This window comes from Nasonia vitripennis, chromosome 2, assembly GCF_009193385.2.
Source record: "Nasonia vitripennis strain AsymCx chromosome 2, Nvit_psr_1.1, whole genome shotgun sequence".
NCBI classification, from domain to species: domain Eukaryota; kingdom Metazoa; phylum Arthropoda; class Insecta; order Hymenoptera; family Pteromalidae; genus Nasonia; species Nasonia vitripennis.
The window spans coordinates 3,161,413-3,182,411 of NC_045758.1; the positions used below are offsets into that span (position 1 = coordinate 3,161,413).

At 46.2% G+C, this 20,999-nt stretch overlaps 2 protein-coding genes and 1 non-coding gene across 7 annotated transcripts in view; 1 reads left to right on the forward strand and 2 right to left on the reverse strand.

Annotated features, from left to right (window-relative positions):
- Nucleotides 1–10,766, reverse strand: part of Ecr (ecdysone receptor) — a 74,713-nt gene extending 63,947 nt beyond the window's left edge. For 3 of the 4 annotated variants that reach the window (XM_032596287.1, XM_016981499.3, XM_031922470.2), the window contains exon 1: nt 9,587–10,766. The gene's annotated coding sequence lies outside the window, so the exon portion shown is untranslated. The remainder of the gene's footprint in view (nt 1–9,586) is intronic. The other variant, XM_032596286.1, reaches the window with a different exon arrangement.
- A 2-nt stretch (nt 10,767–10,768) lies between these two features.
- Nucleotides 10,769–20,999, forward strand: part of LOC107980666 (coiled-coil-helix-coiled-coil-helix domain-containing protein 2-like) — a 130,859-nt gene continuing 120,628 nt past the window's right edge. For both annotated transcript variants that reach the window (XM_031923588.2, XM_031923587.2), the window contains exon 1: nt 10,769–11,040. In XM_031923588.2, the coding sequence (XP_031779448.2) occupies nt 10,876–11,040 (165 nt within the window). In that variant the 5' untranslated portion in view covers nt 10,769–10,875. The remainder of the gene's footprint in view (nt 11,041–20,999) is intronic.
- Nucleotides 19,581–19,664, reverse strand: TRNAL-CAG. The gene has a single exon. It is a non-coding gene; the product is annotated as a tRNA-Leu (tRNA).

Here is a 20,999-nt window from a genome sequence, read left to right on the forward strand (position 1 = left end):
AGCCGGCATGAATGAGAAAGAGAGAGAGAGAGACGGAATATCTCGGCGCATATTCAAGGAGGGAAGCAGCTGTCGTAAATCTCGAACGGATGAATGGATTAGAAAAGACAGAGACGGCTTAGCATTTATCCCCGAGAGAGAGAGAGAGAGAGAGAAGTTGAAGATTTAGCTCCAGAAGTTTTAAAACTCCTCCGCGGCGCCTTAGCGCGAAATATTCATAGCTTATACAATTTGTAAAACTATCGAGAATTCATGCATACCAGGATACGCGCGGGGCTTTCGGGAAGTTTAATGTGCCGCCGCTCAAGATTCACGATTGCTGCTTATATGCCGACTCAAAAGGCTTACGCTGACGATTCCGTAGGCAATTAGAATGGAGGCATTAGTTTTTCTCGATAGTCATCTGGAGATCAGGGAAAATTCGATTGAGCCGAATGCATGGAAACGGATACGCTCATTTTTTGCTCTCTCTCTCTCTCTCTCTCTCTCTCTCTCTAAATTTGTCAATTAGCTCTCATTCTGTCGATTCGGCGCTCCTTCCAATTTCAATTGCTTCGATTATAAAATAGCATAGAGCGCGGAGGAAACTCGATACTCTGTACGCCCTGGCTTTCGACGAAAAAAGCCTAAAACAAAAGCCGATGCGGTGTACAGCTTATTACGTGCGTAGTTGTCTCTTTCCGGTACACGACGCGATCAATCATCATCGAGTCCCAGCTATATGCGTACGCGGCTATAGTATGTCAGTAACACAGCTAGCTTGTGCATGTGCGCAAGATGGAATACTTTCCAAAGCGCGCGCTTTCTTTGGGCGATTTCGTTGGATCAACGGCCAATTACTGGTTTCACGGTCGATTAAGACTAATTGGCTGTGTTTTAGAGAATTTCAAGCGCGTGTAATCATAGCCTAGTTAAAAGTATATCAACGTAATCAATGCCGCAGTTCGCCGTTGCTTGTTAAAGCTGCCCCGAGCTGGATATGCTTTCATGAAAGTTTCATTTGGCTTTGTAATTGTATACACTTCTTAATGCCACGCGGGTGATTATAATTACATCCTCTAAGAGATTCTTTTTTCGACGTTCAAAAATATTGATTCTGCATTTGAAGCGAAATCGAGCTCTCGCGTATGTCGAAGCTCTCGTTACATTCATTAGCAGAGCGGACGTATGATGGTGATCGATGGTGTGGCTTGAGCAACATTCAATAGCAACGGCCATTCAACGAGGATTTTTCGTGTATCGAGAAAAGAAATTGCCATTGACGCGCGTCGCCGATGAATGTATTCCGGACGTAAACTTTCTCCACACAAGCAGGTAACCCTCCTATATGTTGTGATTTCGGATTTGATTACGATTTTGTTATAACATTCCGAACAAATTCAGCAGATACACAACTTTCGTTCTCGCGCACGTCCCGACTTTATCTCTCGCAGCACACTACAGTAGGCAGCTTGTACTGCACTCGAGACGTCCCTCCCCGCAGCCAACACCTCGCTCTTTCGATGCAAAATGACTTTCTTGACCTTGGGATATTCGCTGCCGTCGCTGGCACACCAGCACGAGCGAGCTGCATAATTTCTATCAGTTCAGCCGTCGCTCGCGGGAGACACAACACAATTGACTCCCCTCGCTTCTGCTGTATAGGCCACGAGTTAGCATATCGGACACCGTCGACTTGTGTGTGCGAGCTTCGGGTTCTCATTTCGGTTATTGTGAATTGCCGACTCTGTTGTCAAGGTCGCGTTGTCGTGTTTTTTTACGACGCTCCCGACAAAAGGCTCTTTTTGTCTTTGTTGCACAGACTGCGAGGGCGTTGTTGTAATGAAAAAAAAAAAAAAAAAAAAAAAAAACAGCAAACAATGCTCGACTATTGAAAGGCGGAGCGACAATGAGAGTCGTGTGTGAGAAAATGAATGGAAAAATTCGACGCGAATTATTTCAGTCGCGTTTCGAATCGGGACGAGTTTACAGGTGGAAAAAAAACTAGCTCGACACCTGAGAGCAGGTCTCTATATGATTTTTTAATGCGGAAAACTGGTTGAGAAATTATTCCAACAGCCGGATTGATGTACAGGCATTTTAATCAGTAGTCACCGGAGAGCAGTACGTTTAACAAATTAATTTCCCGGTATTCTTCCACAAAGAAAAAACCGACACCGATCGGTAAAAATAGAGCTCCGGACAACCATCAATTACAAAAACACACGCGCGCTAGCGTGTTAATTCACAGACGAAAAAGCACACGGCGTAAGCGCGAGCATAACGAGGCGAACTGCGCAATCCCACACACCGGCACCGAGATTTCGGGCCGAATTTCGCCGTGTCATATCCTTAAAAGGTCATCGAGTTTCTCAGCGAGCGAACGAGCGAGCGGTGTACATTGCGCTACAGACACACGCTAACGTACACTACACCTTTATATCATTGGCGCTGGCTGGCTCGGGAGCGAAAGAGGTGAGCGTTCACCTCGGCTGCTCTCAGGACACACTCACACACAGACGAGTTTTCGCGAGAGTGCGCCAAGGACATCGGAATTTCCGAGAGAGGAGCGCCGCCAAGCGCGAAAGACTCTCCGTGGCTATAGATATAGGTATACACACAGGTATATATACATGTGCGCGCGCTCACGGCGACTCGTGCCAGAAATACGTGGCCACTTACCGACATTATGCGTTGCGTAAGCGCGAGCGCAGCGCCCGCGACGGATAAATAGCTATTGACCTTTATTCTAAGCGAGCCTCGAATGAATGAACTACCGCCGCCGCCGACGCCGCCGTCGCTATACACTATGCTCGCGCGCTAGCGACGAGCGGACACACGCGGATGTGCGCGAGCGAGTAGTTGCATATGGCTTTCGCTCTCTGCATGCACAAGTATAGGCGAGCGGGCGATTTTTTATTGATTTATTTATTTTTTTTATTTGTCTTGGCTTTTGAGGGAAAATTTTATCTAATTTTTCATTTCTGTTGAACGAGGCAGCGCGTAACCTGGTCATGCACCGACCTTGACGGTCATCTTCCAGTGCAGTTATTATCCTGGATAATTCCATGCTTGAAACGCCTTTCCGTAAACACAATAGAATAATTTTCACATTACGCTGTGCGCGCGAGTGTGCTTTCCCTTGCGCATTGTATTACGAGTGTCTGTGTTCCATGTCGGCTAACGAGAATTTTTCATCGAAAACGGAGGGACAATTTTATTTCCTCACCTGTTCCAGGTCTCTTCGTATATAATTATTCTGTCAAATCACCGAGCCTATAGATAGAAGGAAAAAAAATGAGAGAAAGTGCAGCGTAAAAAAAAGAGCAGCAACGCAGAGCGACTCGAGAGATACATTTATCTAGCATAGAGATTGCTGTGAACTTGACCGGGACTCTCTCTCTCTCTCTCTCTCTCTCTCGTGAGCTTCAAGAGCAAGGCATTGCGCAACGTCGATCGCGGGGCCGAAGAAAAATTGTCACCCGATACAACGATTGAACCTCTCGGCCAAATGCACATACGTCGTCGTGGCTTTAATTAAAGCCTCTCTTTTTTGGTCAATTTATCGCATGCACTTCGTACACACGAGGCCAGTGTCTTATCGCCCCGAGCTTATTTTCGCGACTCGAAGGCACGTCGTCGCCGCTGCTGATCTCCTATATATCAAAAGGCGCTTTAAAAATGCGATCGTGCACCTTGTGTGAGTGTTATGTACGGTAGAGTCGTGAAAGCGCCAATTTGCTAACGGGACTCGGTATCGCCTGATTTTTTTCTCACATGTTTGAATTCTAATTTGCGTCAGAGAGAGACACTTGAATTACGTTCGACTCATTTGGCAAAAGTCGTGACTAGAAACACGAGTCTCGGAGAGAGAAAAATAAGCATAAGCGTATAGTATTGATCGATTGGAAGTAAATTTGCGAGTGTTTTTTTTTAGAATAATGCAATTCACCGAGCGTCTCGCGCCACTACGGGTCATCGAGAGCAAAATAATTATTGTGCAACGCCGATTATGCGTCGCGCGGTCGAAAAGCAGCGGAAAAGAATTTGTCATTGGATACGCGGCCGGCGCAGTTTTAATTGACGTCTCGTTTTTTTTCTCTCCACCTCGACTCGTCGTCGTGTGCTTTTTTACAACCTATCGTTGACTCTGCTTATCACGTGTATTTTCGTAGTTAGACGTGCTCGCTCGTATCAACACAGACAAAAGGGTAATCTTGCACCTCAATTTGATGCGATATAAGCTGCCGCCGCTGCACTGATAGCGCAAAAAATTGAGCCTGTAGCAATATTTTGTTAAATAGATAAGTCATCTCTCGACGCCGCTCGCTGCGCCAAAACAGCTGGTTTGAGCTTGATAAGGGTTTTCGCCCACAACGAAGTGTCAATAATGCGTCAATCTTATTTTTCCAAAATTTTATTGCAGCAACGATCGAGAGCTTTGAATTCGGCGTAATTCATTGCGCTGGATTCAGGGAAGAAATAAAAATTTACAAATCATGACTGCAACGTGTGTTGCGAGCGCTTTTAGAGAAACCTCGTGAATTTCTATTAACCGAAGAAAATTACGTTTAGAAATGCCGAAATGACTTGAAGTGAAAGTGATACATTCCAATTAAGATGTAACTCGGTGGTGCTTGGCTTTACTGCTTCTGCAACTGCAGAATAACAAAAAAATGAAACTCAAGTGATCGATCATGAGGAACGTAAGCTTTTTAGATATGGATTTCAGTATTCCAATAATTCATTAAAACCCCGATAATGATGTAAAAAAGGATCGATGGGGCACGAACAATAATAATTCATAACGTCAATCTCCATATCAATTGTAAGCTCGATAATAATTTTTCATCAGCTGTTATCATATTATATACTCTTTCGCAATGTTTGAAATAATATACAAAGAGATCCTTATCCTCGACAGCATCGATTGTAACAATCTACAAATTTTAACACCGATGAATAAACACACCAAACAACTCGAATAACAAATTACAAACACTCGAGAAGCGCCGAGACTTTGAAAGAGAGAAAGGCAAATCGCGACGAACCGTCGTCGTCTTCGATTTAAAAGTGTAACGCATACAGCGTAAGAGAGAGAGAGAGAGAGAGAGAGAGAGAGAGAGAGAAAGAGAGAAAGACGCATAGCACAGCAGCAGCAGTATAGACCTTCACTGCTGCTGCAGCAGAGAGAAACGAAGACTCGAATCAACGTGACTGCCGTGGCCAAACAGTAGTCTACTAACCGGTCGGAAAACGTCGAGAGCTATACAGCCCAAGCGGTATAATGTAGAAGCATTCGGGTGCATTGGGCGCGTGCAATTCGTTGCATCATCGCCGCGCTGCTGCCTCGAAAAATAGGCACGTGGCCCAAATTCGCGGATACTCCGGCGCGCGAGAAAAGAGAGCAGGAAAACATATCGAACCTCCGCTGTTCCGTATACCCTGTGTGGAGAGAACGAATTTCACCACAACCGAGAGAGTAATGGCCGAATTCCGCGACGGTTTCTCGTGCGCGTATTTTTGAGATAGCGGGGTATCGCTCTGCGAGAGACGAGGAAAGTGTGCCGAGTCGACGAAAAATGCGCGGATGTGAATAAAAGGGTTATATCTGTTATGAAACTCGCGCACTGCTTTTATTCGGACTTTCCCCGATAAAGACGATTCTGATGGGTTAGCTTACGCATATACTGATAATAATTCGGACGCTGAGAGATAACGTCATTTTCGTAAAAAGTATCCAATACACAAATTTATTTTCTATACCAGTCCTTAAATCTCGGGTATCGTAAACTTCGCCGCGACTTTACGTAAACACCGCCGCACAAAGTATAATAGTCGCACACACACACACACAGTCGTTTCTGCGCGCATACATACAATTGTTTCCCATCTGCGAAACTCGCGCGCTTGGATCTGGGGTCAAAGGATCATCGGTCATCGCGTTGTCTTTCGCCGAGAGAGACCCCTGCACTCTCTCGACACGACGACAGCCGCAAGAGCTATTGATATATGTTATACGTAAAGCGCGCCGGATTATGCAAATAATACACTGCATTCGATAGCTCTGCTTGTTTTCGTGTGTGTGAGAGAGAGAGAGAGGCCGTTTATCGCGCCGCTCGATTGTGTTTTTCAGCTATACGTTAATAATACCATTCTCTTCTCTTTCTTTTTTTCGACAATCCGATTAATTTATGCTCGCGCGTTCTTATCGCGCCGCGCGATGATCAGAAAATGCAAAAAGCTTCGGTGGAGCGTTTTCGCGTTTTTGTTGCTGATGCAAGTGCACACACTGTATATATAAATCAAACGTTTCTCTCACTCTGTCGGTGTTTACCGATCACATACGCCGGATTTTGAGAAAGATCGTTCGCACGTATACCTCTGTCAATAATACGTATACCACGGTTTCCTCCTCTTTGACATTCTCTCCTCAGCCGCGCGCTATATGTGCAGTTCAAAGACCGATTGCGAAAGCGTCACGAATTAGCAACATTAGCGTTTTAATCTATCCGCGCAGGATTTATGAGTGCACATACGCGCTCGTTATTATACTGCCGCGAGAGAGACAATGTTTGCGCGACGGGAAAAAAAAATTGCGAAATTTACCCGCGATTCGATAATCCACGATCGCAATATAAAAATAAAAGCTCGTCTCTCCTATTGAGTTACTCAACCCGGGAAACGCATGGAAAGAGTCGTACGCTATCGCTTGCTGAGAAAAAAATTGGGTTATTACTTTCCACTGGTACTGCAGCGCTATTTTCGTTCCGAGCTATCTTTCAATAAAGTCATTATAAACTATGCTGCCGCGCGCGCGAAAAAAGCTCCGCGCCGATTGAAATAACGCTCCGGCAAAAAGTCGAGGGAAAAATCAGCGCTTGGCAGAGAAAAAAGAAACGTTGCAGCGCAACGACATTGGAGGCCGTACAAGTGCGCATCGATAATGTGTGCAGAGAGTCGAGTCGCGCTTATCGGTGGCAACGGCTTTACCGGAATTCTGTGTGCGCGCGAGTCTCGACCGTTCTCTCTCTCTCTCTCTCTTAATTTCTGTGTGTGTACACTACGCTCTTCACCGTCAAATCGCTATCTGTCGAATTTCAAGGAGAGACCGCGTGCAACTGCGTTATCGCGCAGGAAAAAAAAAACGTACGTGTGAGAGATGCGTGTGTGAAGTCGGCGCGCGTTTCCACTGCACGAGAGAGATATGCGCGTTGCACAGTGTGAAAGTGCCGGAGAAAAGGATGACTTGACTCGCGGGAATAATGGAATTTACAGCTGATTTCTCGAGGTGTGGGCTTTTTTACATTTGGAACAAATTTTAGGGTTTAAATCGTATAACAATACACCTTAATGACGCGTTTTATTTGTCCAACTTTCGGAGCACATACAAACAATAAACAACATCCCAAAATCCGGACGTTCCACATACCCACACGAACGTGCGCGAGTTACACGCACAATAAACGCGTAGCTGCATCGATATAAAACCGAGAGAGAAAGAGCCAAGGCCTGTCATTTCTGCGAAAGCCGTGGCTGAAATAAAACCGAGAGCAACGCAGCAGCAGCAGCAGCAGCAGCAGCAACGAAAACAAGAAAAAGGAGGATCGACGAGGAAAGACACACACGCTCGCGCGTACATATTCGCCCTCGGCGATCGCTGTCCCCGATTTTTCTCTCTCGTCTTCTCTCTCGTCGCCTGCACCTCTCACCGGCTTTTAATTCTCTCTCTCTCTCTCTCTCTCTCTCTCTCTCTCTCTCTCTCTCTCTCTCTCGCGCGCACGAACCGACGAACGAGTTTTCTTTTTTAGCTGCGCGCAGTGGTCGAGGACGTCGTGGCGGTAAAAGTGCAGCGGGAAAGAGAGAGACGTGTCCCCCATCGGCAACCGTTTCGATTTCATCGGCCCGCGATAGTCTGTAGCTATCGTCGTCTTAGAGAGAGAGAGAGAGAGGTGTGGAGAATGTTTTTTATCGATTCGTTTGCTTTGAGCGTGTAAATATCGTGGTGGGATTGAGTGATTTCTCGTGTATTCAGCTAGTGTTAACCCAATTTTGCAATAGAATCGTATTTTTCGAGGCAACAATGATGTACAGAGGAAGTGTTGATACAAAATTACGATTCAATTATGCATCGTACACAATTTTCAATGCGAGTATTTACATTTCATTATTTGCCCCCGCGACGATCAATCACTCGATCCTAATGGCACTGTCGCGACTCGAATTTTGGCCCTCTCTCTTACTCGGTACTTGTCAGAATTCCAAAGTATACACCTTCTCGAAATTGCTTTCCACTCTGCGTGTCATTAATTTTTGTGTCATTAAGTTGCGGCTTCCTTTCTCAAATTATTCATTTCCGCTGGTGCATCGCCAGTTTGCGTGATAATTACAATACTTTTACCGCGGCGACGAACGTTCCACTTACAACTTCCAAGTCCAAGAGGAAAATTGGTATTTTTTCTCTCTCACTTCCTAATCTACAAGTCTATTCCAGTGTCGACTCGCGCGCAGCCCGCAAACGAAATCAAAAGTGTAAACATTGTCGTCGTCGCGCGCACGGCTTTTTGAGGTTAGTTCTATAGATAAGGTCGCGAGCTGGATGAAGATTACGCGTTCGATAAAGATGCTCCGGCGATGTGGAACAGGCTTTTTCTTCGGCTCGTTGCAACGAAACAAAAAATAAACTGGCATTGCGCTCTCTCTCTCTCTCTCGGGGGGAGAGAGACGGAAAAAAGAGACGTTGCCTCGATTGTCCTTCCCGCGTATAGACGACGGCATTGTTTTTCGAAGGCGCGCGAGACTATTGCTCCCGAGACAGAACGTCGACTGTAAGACGACGAGAAAAACAGCAACGGGCGAACTCGGACGTTACAAAACTCGCAGCAGAGGAACGCTGTAGCTCGAAATAAAACGCGCGGAGAAAAGAGAACCTCCGACTTATCCCGCGGAGACTTTTGTAACTAGGTGTATGCTGTATATACAGTGCGCGCGAGTGATGGAATATTCACAGTAAAATGAAACACCGAAAGCCAGTCGTCTTTGCCGAAGAAGGGAGGAACAAAAGGTCGCTTTAAAAAAGAAGTAGAAAGAGAAATAAGGAGCGAGAGCGGTATACCTCTGGTCGTGTTTACACAGAAGTGCACTGGGTTAACGTATCGCGAGTGTGTATCGACAGTATAGCCCGACTAATAATATTTTGATTTATTCGACTTTCAAACACAGCGACTGCGGCGGCCACTGCGCGCGCGTTACGTAAACGATAAGGGAGCAATTATTCCTGCGTCTAATTAAATGCTGCACTTTTGCGGTTTTGCCGCACAGCATAGCACACATTTCAATATTCGCTTTCGCTCGGCGAACTTGTTTATCCCGACACCTACGGTCGTGTAGCAGCAGCAGCAGCAGCAGCACAAGCAACCAATATAGACCAACGCGTATATCTCTCTCTCTCATTCTGACATTGACAGTTCATTAATGCTCTTCGTTATTTATACGGCCAGATAGCCGCCGCGACTTTAATATCGCGCTGCACAGGACGCCTCCGGCGAGTCGGCGGAATATTACGTCTGGGGAGAAAAAAGAAAAGAGAAGCAGAGAAAATACTCACAAAATGCGTTCGGCCGCCGCGTGATGAAGCCCAGCAGCAGTTGTCTGTCTGTCGAGCGGGCGCTGCAGCTCTCTGTCTCTCTCTCTCTCTCTCTCGAGTCCTCTATTACAGCGCGATGCACAGAAAACAATCCCGTGACAAACACTCACTGCACACCGAGCCGGGGAGACGACGTCGACGTCGACACGTGCACAGAACACTCTCCTCTTCCTCGAACTCGCTCGTCCCGCCGAGAAGCAGACGACTCGCTCTCGTCGTAGCCTAGGCGCAGTGTTTTGCGACGAGAGCTCAAAAATCCGGCGAGCAGCTCGATGGCGACGACTGCGACTGCGTGCAGCGCGGCCTTTTTACGCTAGCTCTACAACACTGCCTCTCTCTCTCTCTCTCTCTCTCTCTCTCGCTCGCTGTCGCGACGACTGCGGGGCTGTATACGTATACGTATGCGACGGCGCGGTTTGTTTACCGTGCGGCACGTTCCTTCTCTCTCACTCTCAATACACGGCTTTTTAGCGCGCGTATGTGCGAGGTGTCAGCGCTGCTCTCGTGCGGAGCCTCGAAACTTTCCTCCGCACTGTCGGAGACGGAGGAGGAGGAAGAAGAATCAACGCTGCACACACTGCTGGGGGTGGCTCGCCGCCGCTACGGTCGATCGAGGGATGACGGCTCTCTCTCTCTCTCTCTCTCTCTCGCTCTTTCGCTCCGCGCACAGACACACTGTATGCACTCGCGGGAGACGAAGCGTTGCGGGAAAAATATCAATGTACGACAATGTATCACTCGCGCGTGTACGCACGCACATACACACACATGCACACGCGCACACGCTCGCGGACGTGTGTTTTTCTCACTGTGTATGATCGGGTCCTCTGCTGCTGCTCTCCTGTTTATGTGTCTACGGAGGCTCGAGAGAAACGACGTATGCTGCGCCTCCTCTTTCTCTCTTCTCCTCTGTACAGTACTCGGTACTCTTCTGCGCTGCTTCGTTTCGTTTTTCGTTTTTGACACACGGACAACCTCGCTCTCCGCTATCCGCATTGAGTGCAAACGCACGACTGTGGTGCCGAGCTCTGCACCGGCCGCTGTTTCCCTCGGCAGCCGCGCGGCGGCGCTGCTCCAGCGCTTCTATCTCTCTTTCTCACTCTCTAGCGGCGTCCTTGTCGCACCAACGGGGCAGTGTTATCGCCGCGCATAGAGAGCCGTCCTCGTCTGGCTCGTTGTGAATTCGGGCCGGGTTCTCTGGGTGTAGGTTAGTGCGCGCCGCCGACAACGGGATAGAAAGGGAAAGACCGATGCGTGTGTTGGTGTGTGCAACGCGGACGAGAGAGAGAGAGAGAAACGAGAAACGCGCACGAGTGGAAGCAAGAGTTGCCGCTGCTGCTGACGATGCTGCTGCCGCTGCTGCACGGGAAGAGGTGAAACGAGAGCGCCGCCGCTGCTGTTGGAATTTTGCCGAGGTATGTACCGCCTTTTCTCTCTCTCTCTCTCTCTCTCTCTCTTTTATGAATATTCCATTTTTTTTCTTCCGTTGCGAACGTTGATGGCTTTTGAAGAGTTTTGAGGTTGGGATGTGGCGAGTGTTCTGTTGTGCGTTGCGCCGGTGCATTTTCGCATGGGAACGGATGAAAATTTAGCTTGTTGCCGGCGCGTGCGAGTGCGAAGGTTGATTCTCTAACACACTTGTTGTGGATGGTTCTTTGGTGTTGCCGAGCGATTGTTATTGCTAATTTGGCTTGCGTCTGCCGCCTGGATGTCGCCGACTGTTGACGTGTGTATACTCTCGACTGTTCTGGGAAATCAAGTGCGTTTTGTCTTTTTTCCAGTATTTGGGAGTGACGGGTGGACACATACACGCAGCCTAGCAACAGTCCCCGCTCTCTTGGCTCGGCGACGATTCGTTTCTCCGAATGTCTTTGAAAATTAAGGGCTCTTTTTAAAAATCACTTCTTGCGATTTTCTGAGAAACGGCCTATTTGTGATTATTCACGAGAGCAATGAAGAGACTTAAAAGTACATTGAATTTATCCAGACTCTTAAAGGAAAGCGTATAATCATGGTCAAATCGATTTTACGGAAAATACCTAAGCCGTAAGCGCAGGGTTACGAGGACGGCAAGAACACAACGCAAAGGATTACTTTATTGAATTTCACGCTAACTGCGCTTTCGCGGAAATTCTCAGGCCGATCCGTGTAATAATAACAAGAAGCAACCCAGTAAACTACATAATGTCCGTGCGGGGGCATTTTACGTCGTTTATCTCTCTCTTCGGCAATAAATTTTGCTTAGGTAATGCCACTTTTCTCCAGCAGCCTGTCAGAAAAATATATCGCAATACCTGCTTATACTAAAACGGCCGAGAATAATGCATGGATAAATTAATTTACGTAACCCGGAGTTTACGGAATGCAGGATTTATGCTGCGGCGAGGAATCCTTAATTCTATCATTATTGTCGATATGATTTAGTTTCGAAATAAATAAATAATCCGATCCTGGCAGCGCTGCAGATTCGAGCGGACTTGTACGAGCTCTGCTGTCTCTGTCCGGAGTGGTTGTGTACGGCTTTGAGGATCAAGTGCTGCGTTTTGGTTGAACTTTATCCTCGGAGAACTTTTAGCTAGATCATTTAGTATTAACAATTCGATGGTGCGTTATTTTTTACCGCGGCTTTACCTGGAAAAGTTCGAGAAGCCACGAAACGCGTAAAGTTTCATCGATTCGACGATAAGTCCGAAAGTTTTCCTTTGTCGCAAGCTCTTGATCCTCCTATACTTTTTCATAAAAATCTCTTTTATGAAAAATAGAATTTTTCATCCAGTATAAAAACTCGCGCCGACAACAATAATTCCGCTCGCGCGCAAACACACTGGCTCGAGTCCGAAATTAAATTACAATACCCTCGCGCGCGCACTCGGGCAAATTAGCCTTCGCATTATCGTCAAGTCGCAATTAAAATTTAATCCGCCGCGGCGGTATTCCCTCGCATACACTCGCGCGCAAAACTCGGGGCTGGTGCAAAAAATAAAAGTGGCATCAGCACCACCCACGCGCGCCTCTAAACGCCTCAAGGAGTCGTAGACCTCGGCGCAGTAGACTCTCTGCCGCATAGCGTGTGTATAACTATATAGGATATACTCGCGCGAGGGGAGGGCCATACGTCCACCTACCTATATACACTATGCACGTACATCCCTCTCCGACCGCAGAGACCCACGAACCCAGTGCCGATGCTCTCTCTCTCCGCACCTTGGCCGTTCTCTCTCTCTCTCTCTCTCTTATACACACTGACGAATGTGCGATCGACGTATATGCGCTTGCATGTGTGCGTGTAAAGGGGAGCAGAGAGCATTTGGCGCGTTGACAACGCGCACATGCATCTCTCTCTCTCGCTCTCCGCGGGCTGGTCAATAGCCGCGGCGAACTGGCCATTATCGTCAAAACAAGCCGGTCCGTCCGGCTCCGTGTATATAGCAGACTATTCTAGAGCTACACGCTCGCTCTCCCTGCCTGCGCCGCGCTGGATTCGCGAGAGCACTCAACTTAGCTTGCCTCTCTCTCTCTCTCTCTCTCTCACTCACTCGCTTGCTCTCCGGCGCGCGCTTGAATCAATAAAACCGGCCCTCTTCCCTCTCGCTTCGTGTCCCATACACACGCGAGCGAGTGAGCGGAGAGTGGCTATGCACGCTATAGAACGTTTATACGTCGAGAGAAACTTATTCGCGCTAGTGTGTGTGTGTGTGTGTGTGTACCACTGCACGGGGGGATGCACTATATGCGATCTCTATACGCTCGCCTGTGTGTGAGAGAGCGCATTCCTGCGCGCGGACGCACGCACGTGCTCCTTAATCGCTTATTTAAGGTCTCTGTGTCACGGCGACGGAGCGAGTTTTGGATTTGCGCGGATGCGTGCGCTGCTCTGCTCTGCTGCTGATACTGAACGCACTTGCGTATACGCGCCGCAAGTTATTAAATGTTGAATTTTTTTTCTCTTCCAAATATCTTCATAATTAAAAGTCCCTGATGTCTTGCTCCGCGATTGCACTAACCAGCTGAACTCGTCTCGATTGGATGCAAATCGCGCTGGAAGTTTTCGGTCTTGAAGAGTACTGTCATCCATCGTCACCCACTCAGACGTGCCGTTCAATATGCACGAGACTTGAATGTGCTTTGCCAAATTCACCTTTATTCTGTACCTGAAATTCCCTCTCTGCCTTGTTTATTTCGCTGTTGCAGTGTATATTTTCGTTTGGTACGTAAAATCAAACAACATCAGCGAATAAATTGTAAAATTATTTCGTCGATTATTCACGAAACACAGCAAGTCGCGTGAAATATAAATGCGTTCGGTTTAAAAATAGCCTTATAATGAGTATTATTTATCAGGCAATTGAGCACACTGTCCTTTTAACGAACGGACGCAATGCATAGCCCCTAGCGTAATACGCAAATATATATGGTTAATCCGACACAATTTATCAGAATACACCTGAGCTCGAAATTCCACGTATTATCTGCAGCGCCGAAGAGATTTTCGAATGCACGAAGCCAGCGAATTTTCGAAAGGTGTTCTTCTGTCAAGGCCAACTAGTCGAGTCTCCTGCTCTCGGCCAAAGGGTCTCTCTCGCGCTCACTCTCTACTCCCGACTTAATAACGTTTTCTCATTCTCTTAATATATGAATTTCGATTCGCCACAGCGCCGAGAGACCATAGTGTTTCAGAAATGGAAATGCATCAATCTTTTCACTCGAAATGCCATTATACACGATATCGCAGCTCCGAAAATATAGAATAAATAACTCGTTCTGACATTACATAGGCGAGCCGACCGAAAGGGTTGAATATTTTTCAGACCAGGCGTCACGGCGAAGGTCCACTTTGATCGATTAGTTTTGTTCTGTCTCTACCCTCGAGGCTCTCTCTTTTTCCCCTTCTTTCTCGCGCGCTACCCCCCTATGCATGGCCATTGACTGAGAGAGAATTATTGATTAAAATAGCCTCTGTCTTTAAAGCGGCAGTTTGTTTAACACTTCTCTGCTATGCTCTGCAGCCTGTATATTATTCAAATATGTGCTTAATTATCAATCCCAACTTTGTTTGTTAGTCTGCAAAACTGCGATGCCTTGGATAGACGAAGTTAATTTGCTGCGTGAACTCCTTACATCGACGCAATTTGTAAGTTTACACGCGTTGCGCAATGTTACGATGTTACGTATGAATAGTGTGTAACTATGTAGTGCGCAGTTTCTCTCCGACGGTAACCTTGTATAGCATCATCATGGTGTGAGTTCCAAATTGATGGTGTTTTCAGGGCTTCCGACTAATGAAGTTTCTCTGATCGAAATTAATATTTTGTTTTGACGTGACTGTTTATTTCGGTCGAAGGTAATGGAAACTAGAAAAAGGGTAAAAACAACTTGGGGTTGGGGTAAAACTATAAAACGCTGAAGTCAAATCGTATTTCACTCTTCCTCGTTGACAGCGAATTGTATTTCTGATAGTAAACTAGATCAAGTAGATTACCATCTGATAGCTAAAGTATTGCAATAGATATAAGCACTGTGCAGTTCAACGACCTTTCGTGATCCATTTGCTTATCCTGCTTGCTTTTATCGCCATCAACACACACACAAATAGCTTTAGCAAGTTTTTTTTCAGAAAATCTAGAGAGCGCTCCTTTGATATGCTAAAAACGATCACAAGTCTCGTGATGTAGACGATTAATAATAATATCGCCGAGACGTTCCATTCGATTAAATAATTAATTTTATCCATACATCTTTATAAATATATAAAAATGAATAATTCAACCCATGCATAAATTATATTCCTCGTATAAAAAGCATCCAGATCTCCAGTATACACATATATAATTCGATAGCTCATTAATTATTTTTATAGACTATGGGTGCATTCGTGCGCTCTCCGGACGCTCCAATTTCGAGGTTAGAATTTGAGAATTTTCACAGGGTATCGCGTGTACTACCCGACAATTTCGGCAACGGGCCATGCACGACGACACTCGCTCGCGCGTGAGGAATTACTGACCTTCCTTATTAATATTTAGCCGCAGCTGATGTCTTGCTTACAGTATGCGCCGAATATACGTGCAGCGGCTCTCTCTCTCTCTCTCTCTCTCTCTCTCGGGCAAGCTTCCACATCACAAAGGGGTGGCAGGTATTTTAATTCGCCGCTTTTGATAATTAATGGCAGATAAGCGGAGTACAGACACGCGACCCCTTGGAATACATTTCAGCTGCATGTGCATATCTCTCGAAATCTCCAACGTCCTTCCACCTTCTTTTAACGACGCTCAAGGTTGTTCATGGCGACTACCGCCTGTGTATACCGGTGTACGCACCTATTCGTGCTTCAGTTCGTTCGTTCGTTCACACAAACACACTCCGGCAAATGAGACTGCCGCGTGTTCGCAAGATTGGATTAGGAATTTTAATAGACCTTTTGTGTTCGCGTTTCTTAATCTCGCGCGATTCGTTACCTCCCGGATAATCGGACGTGAAAATGTATTATTCAAAGCGAAATACAAAGAATGCTCGCGTTGTTTTTATTTCTCAAAGAGTTATTTATAAAGACGAATTTCTCGCTCGCCGCTCATGTGAACGCTGCTGTGGAATACAATAGGCGTACCTGTTTATAAAGTTGAGCAAATGATAAAAATGAAGAATTAATTTTCACAGTGTACGCACGCTGCGGTTTCATTATACACCTTTGATAACAGTCACTTGAAACAATATCTAACTTTTATTTCTACTCAATCAAGTACTTTAATTATTCATAAGGTGGATTATGCAATATCATTTTTTTTTTTTCAAATTTCACTGATATTCATGTATTCAAATGATAATATTCTTTTTGCGAGCCTTAAAAGCATGAATAATACAGCGGGAATAATGAAACGAACGCAGAGCGAGTAGTCGTGTTATAAATGAACGAAAACAGCCCTAGGTCTAGTATATAGCGAAATAGAGATTGAAATTGTAGCTCGGGGCTCACGTAGGTGTTCTCTCTGCGTGAAAACCGCACTAACAAGCTGCACATATGAAGAGCAGGTTCGTGCATCTGTTCGTATGCGCGGGATCAATGCAGACCAAAAATTGCACACATATGTAAATTCCGTATTTCGAAATTGAAGTTTAACCGCATTCGTAATATCATTAACATTTATGTACTATTATTGATATTTGAAAGCGCTCGCTGTATTTATGCTCGATGAACTTTAACCTCTGAAGCCTATAGAGCAGAATCAATTTCTCACGTTAGGCATTCGCGCATTGATATTCTGAAAAAAAAAAGCAAACATATGCGCAGTTGCAGTGGGTGTTTATTATTTTTAAATCACTACCATACATCAGTCATAGCACACATGCATACGCGATGCCGGCACGAATGTCATTCAAGGCTGTATGCGAGTGACAAGCCACAAAGGACCGGTCGCGCGCGTGCGATTGTTATTCGCAATACCCAATCCGCTCCCTTACATTATCGTAATTTATTAATGAGCTTTACGGCCTCAACGTCAGGTCCCAAAGCTCATCAATTAATCATCCTGCAGCAGCATACGCGTCTCCCCTCCCCGATGCAGCCCATTATCCAGTGGACCTCTTACATCCCGCTCAGCAGCAGCGGCTCGATGTGCAATAATAAAGCTCGGGCGTGGGTGCGCATCACGAGACGCGCGACGGTCACGGCTCGAGTTCAGCGCGCGTGTGTGTGTGTGAGCCGCACGTACGCGCCTCGTTGTACAACACACTCCTCGGGTTCACGTGGTGGACGTTCGTTGACCTACATATATACGTTATATACGCGCTTGGAGAGCTGTGTGTATAATGCATATCCACGCGCGCGCGCGCGCGCCTTCGAGAGATGAACTCTCGATGTGTATAGCCGGCGCGCCGGTTCGGCGACACCGACTTTCACCGACCCTCCTCGAAGGCTGATGCGCGAATGGCCATTTGCCTTTCTTTTTTTTTTTTTTTTTTTTCAACATCGGGTTTTTTGCCTTCCTCGACGCGTGCCTTCTTCTTCGCCGCCGTTCGCTTGACGTCAGATATGAGGCATCTCGCGCGAGCCCGCGCGCTCGCAAACGCCAAAAGCGTAAAAAGCAAAAGTTGTAAATTAAGAGTTCCAAAAGCTCTTGCCCGACGTCTTTTAAGTATATACGGCTCTCTCTCTCTGCGGTTACGCACTTTTTCGGCGGGTTACGCAAGGAAAAATTGCTCCTGCAGCGAACTGGATTGTAAAGTTGATTGGTATGCGCCGGAATGAACGCGGTTGGCTGTTAAGTATCGGGCTTTGCAGAAAATATTGCTAATAAAGTTTTGCTCGCCGCTGCTTAACGGATGATTCTCTTTCAATTTGCTTCGAACCTTTTTTTCGTCTTTAAATTCAGTGGCATGTGAAAAAATCAGACTTACACGGAAGGTATTTATATTAGTAAAAAGTATTTTAACCCGTCTTATCTATGCCCATATATTTATTACACGCGTGATCAGAGAAGGACTGCCAAGCTCGCGAAGACACCTTTCTAAAGGAAAATCTTTTCGTTTTCAGACTCAGAAAAGTGTTTTACGGCGCGCGCGTTTAAAAATATACGCTCGGAGAATAAACTTTTTCATTTTGTCGTTTGCGTTGTTACAATGCAGCGCACAATAAATAATGCCACGCTCCTACTGCATTAATTTTCCCGTATTTTTAAAACACATCGAATGAAGACATTTATTGTTTCGGGCATACGTAATCCGAGTGTTATTTACAGTCACTCATTTATAATTTGTTTTCGAGAAAAAAAACGAGACAGCCGGGGGGTGTACATTCACGAAGCGAGGAGAGAATGCAGGAAGATAAAAAATGTGTAGGAAAATTACTAAAGAGCCGCAGGAAGGGCAAAAACAGGAGCGGAATGAGAGAAGTAGGAAGAAAGCAAGGGACAAGTTAGTCGGGGAAGGATGGAACTGGGCTCTTGCATTCCCCGGGTAATCTGTGGTAGGAGGCATGTAGGACGAACGGATGGAGAACACGAAAGTGTCGAGGAAAAGAGAGGAGAGCCAGAGCTGAGAGAGAGAGAGAACGTAGAAAACGAAAGAGAAGGGGTGGCCGAGGAGGAGATGAACGATTGAAAGGCACTCGAGGGGAAGAGAAGGATAAAAGAACGCAGGCAGAGACTCGAAGAGCGAGAGAGGGAGACTAAAATAGAGAAGGGAAGAGAGAGATAGAGAGAGAGAAGTGGGAGTGAGAACGACGGCGAGCGTGAGTCTTAGGCCTGTGCAAAAAATAAAAGTGCATCTCGCCGAGCAAGATGGCCGCGTCGTTGTTGCTGCCGCTCTGCGCTGCTCTACCGGCTCTCAAGGTTACTGCTGTCTCTTTCCTCCTCCTCGTCTTGTCCTTCTTCTTCTTCTTCTTCTTCTTCTTCTTCTTTTGCTGCTCTGCCGCTGCTACGACTGCTTCTGCTTCTTCTCCATATACTATGCGCATACTCGCGCGAGCTATACAGTCGAGCTATACGAGAATGCAAGGAAGCAAGTACTTTATTATCCTTCTTGTGACGTCATTCGCGCTATCAGCATCATCGGCTTATTTTTTATTTATTTGTTGTTTTTTTAATTATTAGCCCCATTATTTATTTTTTTTACAGAGTGTTCAGCTTATAATAAGCGCTGTTCTGCGTCATTGAATCGTGCCGCGGACGCCCGCGAGAGCTAGAATTGCGTTTGGCTGGCAGAAAGCGCTGAAATAGATCTTTGAGCTAAATTAAATGTTTATACAGCGATAGATGACAAAAAACACGCGTTTGTTTAAAACGAGGAGTGTTGTTGTTGGCGTTGCTACACGATATTAGACACAGAAACTCGCAGTTATGAAAATCGAAAAAGTTCATTGTTATTGTTAAATTATTGTTAATATTGACAAAATAAATTGACGAGTACGTTTAGGAGCATAGAAGAGGTTAAAGGAGGCGAAAAAAAGGGGTGCAAAAAAATTTGTCAGAAGTGGGATTCGAACCCACGCCCACAGAAGTGGACTGCGACCTGAACGCAGCGCCTTAGACCACTCGGCCATCCTGACTTGAAATTTCAATGCTATGGGATCGTTGAGACTCTGCCGGCTGAAATTAATATCGCTCGTTTGCACGCCAGACGTACATCACGAAGCGTCGCGAGCTGAAAAGAGAGAAGGATACATCGTTTCCGCGCATCGTTCTCGCGCTCCCGGCCTTTTCTCTTCTCTATTTTCCCACTGCTCTCCGCGGGCGGGACTGCGTCGCAAAGTTAAATTTATTCGCGTTTCGAATAACCCGCGCGCAGGCAGTCTCGAATAAATCCAGCTTTTTTCCTGATTTTCTTCTCCCTTTAATCTCTGCTTAGCGGATAAAATATCCTCGTAACATTATATATTTAGCCTGTAAAAATATTCGAATAGATAAAAGGTGCGTTGCATCATTTAAATTGATGCTTCGAGCATCGTAACTTTTTTATGTATTTGCTTGTAGTAAAAGCACACGCGTTGAACAACGTTATTTTTGCACGACCGTATATTTTTTAGTGCGAGTAGCTATTTATGATTACGCTTTGTTCTACGCGTGTTACGCAACACCGAGTAAAATTGTTCATTCGCCTATGTTAAACGAATATAAATAATCTACCGATTAGAAAATCAATATCATTTTGATGTATAATGTATTTGCAAAAGCTGTCGCTCAAAACTTGCCGCACAGATGAACGGATAACAGGCGACGCCGGTAAGGTAGGGATCTACTCGACGCTCCTGAATTTTTCTCGGATCCTGAATATCTTTTCGCGTTTTTTAATCTAGTTTGCATACTGCAGCTATAAAAAAATCAGAAACGTTCGCTTCCCAGCCGAAAGCCTTCCGCTCCGGCCAACCGCAGAGAGCAAAAGAGCATCGATTATGTTAATTCGAAGCCCGCCTCCCGATAATTTTTCCCCAAGCCTTGCTCGTTTTCTCGTTTCTCCGGTGATTGAGTCAGGGGCGCGTACCTCCTCCTCCCTCCCCCCCCCTCTCTCTCTCTCTCTTTTCCCTTATCGCGATGAACGCTGAAATATGCGCGCAGCGACGGAAAGCTGCAGCCCGATATCAGTCGCCTGTACAACCGGCATTTGCAGACCTTCCACATACGTACAAACGAGGAGGCGAGATTTTTCCGAAGGACACGTATACTTTTACACATGGCTCGCGCGCATACACCGAGAGCCGAGAGGTAGAAACCGCGAGAAAGAGGATCCGCGAGTCGGACGGAAAGTTATTCCGGGTGAGAGGAATGTATTATGTGTGTATCTTTGGAGTTGCGGCGGCGGCGGCGGCGAATACTCTTGCGCGCGGTCCAAAGTCAAGCGCAGCGGGAAGATTCTTGGTTTTAATTAAGGTACGCGACGATAATCG